Source organism: Mesitornis unicolor, unplaced genomic scaffold, assembly GCF_000695765.1.
Source record: "Mesitornis unicolor isolate BGI_N332 unplaced genomic scaffold, ASM69576v1 scaffold39547, whole genome shotgun sequence".
In the NCBI taxonomy this organism is placed as follows: Eukaryota; Metazoa; Chordata; class Aves; order Mesitornithiformes; family Mesitornithidae; genus Mesitornis; species Mesitornis unicolor.
Window position 1 is genome coordinate 6,414 of NW_010196471.1, and position 9,882 is coordinate 16,295.

The window sequence follows — 9,882 nt, forward strand, 5'->3', positions numbered from 1 at the left end:
TCAGGGCTTGGGAGTGCCAAGCTGGGTGCCATTGGCTGTAGGGTCAGAGAGGACGGTTTTCCGGCAAGCCGTCAGTGAGGGGTTGTTGAGGAGCGTGTAGGCCAGCCACCACCGGGCTCGGCTCTGCTTGAACCTGGCTCTGCTTGGTGGGAACTTCTTGGGCTGCATCAGCTGGATGCCTGAAAGGAGATGGGAAAGGGGAAGGATTTCAGCCCCAGTTCCCCCTCCCTGGGGCTGCCCAAATGCCATCTACACCCTGAGGTGAAAGCAGAGGAGCTCCATCCTCCCTTTGCATGAACAGAGGAATGGGGGCAGGTCCTTGGATGGAGATGGTCACCCACCAAACAGAGGAGATGGTGCAAGAGTGGAGGGAGCAGCAGAACCACAACCCTTGATGGTCCCTTTACCCCAAGTCACCAACAGCATCTCTAGAGGAGCAGCAAAGGGAACACGAATGCCACCCCACAGTGATGGCCATACATCCCCCCAGTGATGGTAGGAATGTCTCACCTTCTTCCACGTTGCTGGCCTGGAGCCCTGATGGTCCCTCAGGCCTAGCTAGCTGGAGAAGCAGCAAGCAAAAGGCTTTCATCACCGGGTGGGACTGGCTGACCTCAATTTTCAGATAGTGGCAGTACGTGTGGTAGCCTGGTAGTACACAACCCACAGTAAACACGTGCTGGGGGACCAGACTTCATAGTTTCCCCCTCCTATCTGACCCAGAGCATGGGGAGGGCAGTTGTTTTCAAGGCTCCATCTCTGCCCTACCAGACCTAGGTGCTCCAGTCCCAAAATCCCAGCAGAAAAAGCAGAGGAAGGGCTGAGCTCCTCTCCCTCCTGACTTTAGCACAGGACAGGCGAGGGTCTGCTGCCCATGGGAATGGGGTCTGGGGCCAGTGGTGAAGCCCAGGGGACCCTAGCAGGGCATCACCCACACTTGGGGGGAGATGGATGGAAAAGCAGGACCAAGCAAGCATCTGAAGGAGCCACTTGCTCCAGTTGTCCCATCTGCACATTTCTGGACACAGTATGAGGACGTTAAGCCATCTTCAGTCCCAGCAGCTCCAGGAGCTTGATGGTTGCAGAGGGACCTCCATGCTCGTGGAGGTGCTGCAGAGAGAGACCTACCCCATGTCCTACCTGGGTCAAAGGTCTCCACGCTACGGTTCATCAGGCTGATGTCCAGCTGGCAGAAGTGGATGGCGTTATAAAGGCCAGAGATGACCATTCTCCACACCCCGGCCAGGACACCCACCAGGATGTTGATGGGGAAGAGCAGGTAGGTGACTATGTAGAGAGCTCGCCTGTGGGTGGAGGAGGAGGAGAAGGAGTAAGGAACACAAACACCATGGGATGGGAAGCACAGCCCTTCCCTGCCGGAGGAACCTTCTGCCAAAATAAACCTCCCACCCTTCCCTCCCTCCTTGGCAGACACAGTCACTGTTTGAGGTGTCTCCTTCCCATGGAGAGAAGCAAACACTCTTCACGGCTCTTGGAAAGGAGGCAGCCTGGTCCACCATCAGGACAACAAAGCTTGGCCTCCAGCAAGCACAGGGTCTCTGTTTCTCCTTGAAGACTTAGAATCACAGAATCACAGAACGTTAGGGATTGGAAGGGACCTCCAAAGCTCATCCAGTCCAATCCCCCTGCCGGAGCAGGAACACCTAGATGAGGTTACACAGGAAGGCGTCCAGGTGGGTTTTGAATGTCTCCAGAGAAGGAGACTCCACAACCTCTCTGGGCAGCCTGGTCCAGTGCTCTGTTAAAAACAGAAACCAGACAAATCATGAATGTAGCAGTTTGGAATGGAGGAATCCAGCTCCTGTGGAGGCCAGGAGAGCCTATGGCAATCGCTCTACAATGGTGGGCCAGTGATGGAGGTAATGAAAGTGCCTTGGCTGGACAGAGCAGGACACCTAGATCCATGTGTCACCCAGGTGTTCAGCATAAGGAGACAGCTTAGGCAGTGACACCATGTGTGAGCAAGAGATCACATCCACTGGCAGCATCTGAACTGGTCCAGCTGATCTTGAGGAATCTGGGCTTCCTCCAAGACTTTCAAACAGGGATGGTGGAGCAGGGCACAGACCTCACCAGCTTCACCCAATCAGAATCAAGGCTGTAAATTGACCATGCCCCTCTAAAGTATCTAAAGAAAGCTCACTGGGAGCACAGAGCTGCTCAAATCCCTCAAACCCACAGGCTGTCACCCTTGAGCTCATGGCAAAGAGGACACCATGATATCAGGGCATTTTTAAACCCAACATAGTCCGGGGTCTTGGACCTTGGGAGGGTCAGCTCTGCCCCAGATGTCCCCACAGCTCCATACCTGTTCGTGAGCTCCTTCCGGAGAGGATGTTGCTCCAGGAATTGGTAGTGAGCTGCCAAATGTTGCACGATGACAGCAATGACCAAGGTCAACCAGAAGGGCCTGGGTGAGAGGGAAGAGGCAGGTTGGACACCAGGATGGTCCCAAGCACAAGATACCATCCTAGGCAGCAGAAATCTCCAGCAAAGTTAAAAGAGCTCAAGATAGAGCCTTCCCTTGACAGAATACCCCAAAACACACCATGGCCACTTGGGTCTTCCATCCCTTCCCCCAAGGGCTATGAGAGCTCACCACATGTTCTGAATGATTTTGAAGAGAAGTGTGTTTGTGCCGGACTGAAGCGGGATGACGAAGAGGAAGGTAAATGCCACCGAGCAGATGAAGAAAATCACTTGCTGGATTAGGAGACCTAGGAGGGAGACAAACCATGACAAGGGATACTGGAGAAATCTTGTTTTTGTTCTTATTCCCCAAAGCTGTACTCGTCTTTGAGCATGCCTTTCATTTTAATCCCTTAAAGAGCCTGTGAGATCCTTACCTGCCTCCCCCGCTCCAAACACAATGCCCTGCACAGGATTTAATGACAAGTTCAGCCTTTCTTATCACTCCCCCCATTATCCCTGTTGAGAAGAGCCATCATTGGGGGCTGCAACTATGATGCCTCATCATCAAAATCAGCCAGAGCTCTGATTTCTAATCATAAATCACACCGAGATCAGCAGTGGCTGGGGCTCCTTATGCCTTAGCTTGTGCTTTACCTCTGCTGCTTTGCTTTAGTGACTTGAAAATCAAGCTTTTTAGGCAGGAGATAGATCCACACCAGCATGGCAAGGTGCACCAAGTGCTGGGTGGCCAAAGAAAAGCTTTCCCTCACTGGCAAAGGGGTGCAAGGATCTCCTGAAGTGCTCCCCAGCTCCTACCTCCAAACCTATCTCTGCAATCTGCCAGCGAAATAGGTACCCTTTCCAGAGGGGTGGTCACTAACAGACTTGGTGGTTCTCTCTGTCCTTCCATCACCACCCTGGACCCTCAGCTTGACTCCCTCACACTACCTTAGAGTGCTGGCATGGTTGGGTGTTGCATGTGCATCACCGTAGACACTGCCCAGAGTCATCTCCCCTGGGGCAGAGAGGCCCTAAAATGTCTCCAAACCATGGTAGAGTGAGGATTTCTACCCCTTTTGACATCCTCCACCCATGCATGATGTGGCCAGCCCTCCCAGACTGTGTTGGGGAAGATGCAGTGAGGAGCATCCGGGATGTGAAGACCAGAACTGGAGGAGACAGACAGTCTTTTGCACAAGATGCTGTTACAGCTTCTCAAATCAAAATATTTGGGATTGAGCCAAAACAAGTAATTCTTCCCTCTCCCTTTTTTACCCCCCTTCCCTACCATTTGGTGTGCAGCATGGTCCTTCCCGCAGAAGGACAGATTGTGTTTGGGGAAAAGAGGAACAAAAGGCTCACAGATGTCCCTTCACAAAACAGGGTATAGAAGTTTAAACCCAAGGTAGGCTGTGCAAGGTGGAGGTCCATCACCCATCTGCTCCCTCCTGCCTCCCAACACCCTTTACCCAAGCAGGCAAAAGCTGTCTGGAAGCCAGCAAAGCTCATCCAGCAGACGATGGCTCGCCGGGATGGGCGGAGGATATGGGCTTTGTAGAAGACATCCAGCACGGCCCCTTGGTAGAGCGCCTTCAGGTTGTTCCTGGGGAGAGAAACCAGCTGCATCCCTGCTCAGTGACAAGGTCAAGGCCAGAGGAGCAGGTACCACCCCATACCTGTGCATCACCAGTGTCCTCAGCAGCATGGCACAGGTCAGCAGGCAGCACAGCACCAGTGAGCAGATGTAGCAGACTGTGGAGGATACATGAAGAGATGGACAAGTAAGGGTTGTGAGCAGTCCCAGCAATAGGATTTTATTGTAAATTGTACCCCAGGATCATTGCAGTGGAGCCAAGTTATGGGGCTGCATGGATGTACCCCCCCAGCAGGGCACTGTGCCTCAGTTTCCCTCCCTACCCCATGTCATCCCCACACTCCACCATCCAGGGCTTTCAATTATCCAGGGGGCCATCTGCTTGATTCCAGCACATATCAAAGCCTGCTCCTGAAGAGTGGCATCTGCAGCACGGCACTGCTGGCTCTGCCTGCCAGCTCTCCCAGCCTCCTCGTCTTGGCACGTGTCAGCCGCTCGGAGATGCCTGGCATAGCACCAAGCTCACGCCTTTCATGTCTGCATGGCTGTGGCTGGTTTTTGAAGTCCTCTTGGAAACTGCCCCATCACCAACTGCTTTCCTGGACCATCCTCTGGGTTAGAAACCTCTCCGATGTGTTCTGAAATTCTCCAAAAATCATCTATGGATGCAGGAGCTGGTTGGGAACCCACCTTCCAGCGACCACAAGTAGTATTTGATGGTGTTGAGCTCCTTCTCCATGTCACCTGGGACAGCCGGGCTCTCTGAGGGCACCAAGCCAAACTGGACCAGCAAGACCACGATGTCCTTTGTCATCCCCGCCCGCACAATCTGGATGGTGGGGACAACGGCTACCAAGAGCAGCAAAGCGACCTGTGAGGGAGCCAGTGCCACGTGAGCCTTGGGGTCAAGACATCCCACCGCTGAGCCATTGCCGTAGCTTAAAGGACTTAAGGCTGGCTGAGCCCTGGAAGCACATGGCAGGTTGCCACAGCTCAGCCGAGGGGATGGTAATACCTCGAGGCACATTAATACCACCCCTGTAGCCAAAATTGCGTTATGGCAGTGACCTCCAGGCTCCTCTGTCTCAAGAGGACCTCAAGGGAGAGGGGGATCTGCTTGACATCTATGTATCAGCATCACCTGGTAGACAGCGATGACGGCCGTGGTTATGGAGAGGACGAGCTTCGTTGGGATACAGAAACCTGGAATGCAGGATTGGAGTGGTGTATGGGAGAGGACTTGGGATGTGAGGTGGTAGGGGAAGAGAGGAGGAGGCTGCAGGTCCACCCAACGCAGCAGTCAAAGCAAACACCCACATCCTTGAGGTGCCACCACCTGGGACAACCACGACTTCTTCCAGGGGGCAAGGAGTAGCTCCCCATTTCTGGGCTCTTAGGGATGAGATTATCATAGATCTTATACCCTTATAGTAGGCTTATCAAGCATCATGCTGCAATATCAGCACAACGCATGCCTGAACCTTGCCACCTCCACCCTGTGACATGGGGGTCCAGCTCCTCATCCCAAACTGCAACAGTTCGTGGGAGAGCCAAGGCGCCACATGTGCAGCAGCTGCTGCAGCACAGATGCTTCAGGGCAGGAGCCAAGAATGGCATTTGCTCTCCCTGGGGATGGGGAAGCCAGCCTGTTTGCCAAGCTGCTGCCGGGAGGATTACTACCCCTTCTTTGGTGTTCTTCACCACAGCCTACCTTCCTCAGGAGTGTAGATGTAGGAGCCTAAATATGCCTGGATCCTTGAGATGAGGCTTTCTTCCATCTTTGTGGAGCTGGAGGAGGAAGAAGTGGGTGGGAAGCACAATTCCCAGCAGTAGGGTCCCTCTCTGTCCCCATTGCAAGCCATCCTTACCTCCCCTTCCCAGAGCGCTTGGACAGGACAGCCTTTAGGTACTTCTTGTAATAACCTCGCTCTGTAACCTTAAGGAAAGTAGTAATAAGTGCCTGATTTGGGCACAGGGATGCACTTTTTAGATAGGCACCCAACAGGGCATCTACATTACACCTGGTAGCCATCTCCTTGCTCTGCCAACCCTTGCCACCCATCCAACCCTTGTTTGGATAGCGAACATGTTGGAGTGATACTGGAGGCAAATTTTCCAGCACAAGATGAAAATAAATCTGTGTTCTTCCCATCAACAAAGAAGCCTAAAAGCAGTAGGACAGCTGAAAACCCTCCTTCCCACCAGTTGGCTCCTGGCAAGCACCTGGGGGTCACTTCAGTCCATGATTTTTTTTTTTTTAAAGTAGGTTTTTCCTCCTCTTCCCCCAACAAAGCCCAAGCATTTCCCAAAGGGCTGGGGATTATCCAGCCTGCCAGGAAAACAAGGGGACCCCAGTCCCAGCCTGAATGGGATACATTGATGCCTTTAAGCCTCTTGTAATAAGAAGTTTACTCCAAATATGGATTTTTCACTCCCTCTTCAAATCCAGTGAGATAAAGAGAGCCACAACTCATGCCATCGGAGGGACGGAGGGGAGGCAGCTACTGGTGTCAGGGAACACGTGCCCTGGGAGCAGCCCAGTACTCCCAGTCCTCAAGGCAGAGAGATGGACTGTGGGGCAGGAAAGCTCTCAAAACCATAGAATCATTAAGGTTGGAAAAGACCTCTAAGATCATCCAGGTCAACCATGAAGGGTTTTCTCCCATGCTACCACCCCCTAAGCCTCCCCATGGATCTTCATTACCTCCTTATCCAAGGTGTCCTCCTGCCCGGTGAAGCTCCTGATGAGCAGTGCTGGATACCAAAAGCTTAAGAGCAGAAGGCAAAGGATGATGGGGACATAAGAGAGCATGGAGTAGTATCTGTATATCTGGGGAGAAGCAGAGATGTCACACGCCATCCCCCTGGAGACCTCATCCTGGGCAGGTGACACCTTAATGTCACTGCAAGAAGGTGATGAGAAAGCCACCTTCAACTTCAGGCCACACCAGCCTCTCCACTCCTTCCCTGGCCAGTGGGACACATACCTTCGGTGACTGGGGACAATCCACCTTCTGCCAGATGTGGACCACGCAGTGGCACCAGGAAAGCAGGCAGCCCACAAGGTAGCTGAACCTGTGCCGGATGGTGGCACAAGCGATCAGGGGATAGTATAAGGCAGGGTAGTAGAGCAAAGCCAGGATCTTCCAGTACTCTAAACAAGACAATGGGAAGAGAGGAGGGAGAAAGAAACAGGCAAGAGAAGGCAATGCTCTCAGTAGGGACCAGAACGAACAGACTGCTCAGAATGCTGCCCAAAGCTGCACGCCCCCTGGGTGGGGAGGAGCATGGTGCCCATAGGCCAGGAGGGTGCTTGCCTTACCCCGGGTGCTCTGGGAGGAACGGGCGATGAGGGGCAGAGGGTCCCTGTCCAAGACCAGCACGCACAGGGAGGAGAAAAGGATGCCGAACACTGCTGCCACCAGCCCTCGGTTGCCTTCCTCCTCCAGAAAGTTGGCTGGGCTGCAAGCCAAGGCCAGGATGAGCCAAACACCAGGTCACAGGCACCCCATTCCCCACCATCCTCTGCCCCAGAGCTGGTTTGTCCCATGCTGCACCTCAGCATCCCTCCATCTGCTTGGCTGCAGGGTGACAGGGACCTTGGTACCTGAGCAGTCCCGGGATGCCATTCCAGCAGCTCTGATGCAGACGCCTGCGTTTCACCAGTAAGGACAAGCCCACGAGCACAGCCAGCTGCCAGAAACCCAATTGAGAGAGCTATAAATATATAGTAGGGGATGTGAGTAGGGGATCTGGATATGCTGCTACGTGCGGGATGCCTCCACAGACACTATCTCCACCCAACATCCTAAATCCAGCCACAGCTGAAGCAAAGATGAGCACTTCTCAACCTGCTCTGATGAGTTATGGGCCTCAGTTATGGGCCTATGTTTATGAGTTAAACACCTCAGAGAGACCATGCTGGGAAAAAATAAAATTGCATCAAAGCCTTCCATTGACTACAGATACAAAAAGTTTGGAGCTGTGCGAGTCCCTTGTTAAAGCATCCCAGCTCAAACTGAAGACCTCAGACCTGGTATTTGGGAGCAGATGAGCATGACTCAAGCTGGGCAACAGCAAATGCAACATTGAGGCAGACAACCCACCCCAGGGGAGTTGGCAGGTACTTACAGAGATGGGTGCCATGCAGATGTGATAGAGTCTAGGAGAAATGGTGGGGTCGCAGTCTGGGATTACGTTGGAAAACGTGCTAGAAAGAGTAGGGGGTAGGGTGGGGAGAAATAATAAAAATCATATCTGATTGTATTTAGTCCTGAAAGGACAAAGCAAAATGCTGGGGTGATGTCGACATACACAGCAGCAACAGAGATTTTAGTCAGACACTGATAAGACTCAGATCTCTGAAGAGCAGGGGTACACAACCGCTGATAGCCAGGGATGAAGTCACCCTCATGCGATGGTTTTATGACTAAGCCAAGGCCGGCCAAGCAGGCATGCCAGGCTTCGCTTTATTTATTCACTCTCTGGCCTCCGTGATGTCCCTTAATCTCCACTTTGGCACAGCCCTCCTCCTTGCCCCAAGGCCAGGAACAATCCTGCCCAGCCACCTTGACCCAACACCTCCATTCCTTCCTCCCTCCTGTGAAGGAGGACACCCAGAAAACACCCCAAAGGGTTCTATCAGGGGTGTGGGTCATGCAGGTGGGGCTTCACCTGGAGAAACTGAGGCTAAACAAGGAGATTTCAAAAGCTGTTTTGCAATGTAGAAGATTAAGGGTGAGGAGGAACTCTTTGGGCTGGTCATTGCTGGTATCTCCTCCTGCTTGCCCTTAGGATTAGGTATCAGTCAACTGAGTAGTGTAAATCCCACCCACAGAGGACTAAGTCAAGAGAGAGACAATAGATGCTGATAGAAGTGCCTTGGGATGCCCAGCTTCAGGCCTTGTGAGACACCTTGGATAAATCCCCCCACTGCTCTGTGCCTCAGTTTCCCCTCTCTATAGCACTTCTCCTTTATCCAGCACCCATGCAAGCCCAGGGATGCTCAGCCATATTTTGCAGGTTAAAACAAAACAAACCAAAACCTGTTCAAGATCAAAAAGAAATGAAGCATTTTTAGGAGGGCAAAATAAGACTTTTTAATCCCCTCTCACTCACCCAGGGAATAAATCCTGGCTTTGCTGCTCAGGGGATGATGTTCTACAGAAAGGGGATGGAGCAGCCAGGCAGGATGCTGGCAGCTGCCCAGGGTGACCCCAGCAGGGACAGGGGGACATGTGGCACCCACCAGCAAGGCTGGACACTTACTCATCCTGCGACACGGCCGGCTCCACTGCTTCGTAGATGTACCAGTCAGAAACCAGGTCCTCGGTGCCGGCAAAGCCAGTGTCCAGCAGAGCATCCTGCATCCCACCGGAGCCATTGGCTGCCATGGCTGTCTCCGTGCTCTCTCCACAGGCTGGATAGAGATGGCGAGAGGCAGCAAGCAACCAGGTTTTCCCAAGGTGGGTCCTCCCAGGCTCTTGGAAATGCAGGGATGAAGGCGCCGAGCCAAGAGACTTTATCTTCTCTGGTCACTCCCACAACTGGGGGGGAACTGGGGGCTTTCAAAACCCAGCTATGCCTCCAAGGATCCAGCTTTTATTTGGATTTGGAGGGAGGGAGAAGGGATGAACCCCCCTCCCTGCCACATAACCCAACACCTAATGGTCCCCCTCGGCCGCTCCCTGCCCGCCACAGGACGCTGATAGACCCGGAGTCTTTGTTTGGGTTGCTTTACAGCTTCTTACGCCAACGGCTAGAAAACCAGAGCAAGGGTCAAGTTTTGGGCTCGGCGGCGTGGGCTGGCTGGCAAAGCAAGGATGAGAAGCCTGTGACCCATGTCCCCAATGTCC

The 9,882-nt window shown here is 53.1% G+C and overlaps 1 protein-coding gene across 1 annotated transcript; it reads right to left on the minus strand.

The window, feature by feature from the left end:
* Window positions 1–9,420, minus strand: STRA6 (stimulated by retinoic acid 6). The gene is made up of 17 exons (XM_010188495.1): window positions 9,296–9,420; window positions 8,159–8,237; window positions 7,635–7,720; window positions 7,350–7,489; window positions 7,015–7,181; window positions 6,732–6,857; window positions 5,896–5,963; window positions 5,739–5,815; window positions 5,169–5,230; window positions 4,718–4,898; window positions 4,110–4,185; window positions 3,903–4,036; window positions 2,621–2,738; window positions 2,330–2,431; window positions 1,141–1,304; window positions 511–648; window positions 1–179 (listed from the first exon to the last, which is right to left on the minus strand). The coding sequence occupies exons 1-17, from the start codon at window positions 9,418–9,420 to the stop codon at window positions 1–3; spliced, it is 2,022 nt and encodes a 673-aa protein (XP_010186797.1).
* Between the last annotated feature and the right edge of the window lie 462 nt (window positions 9,421–9,882).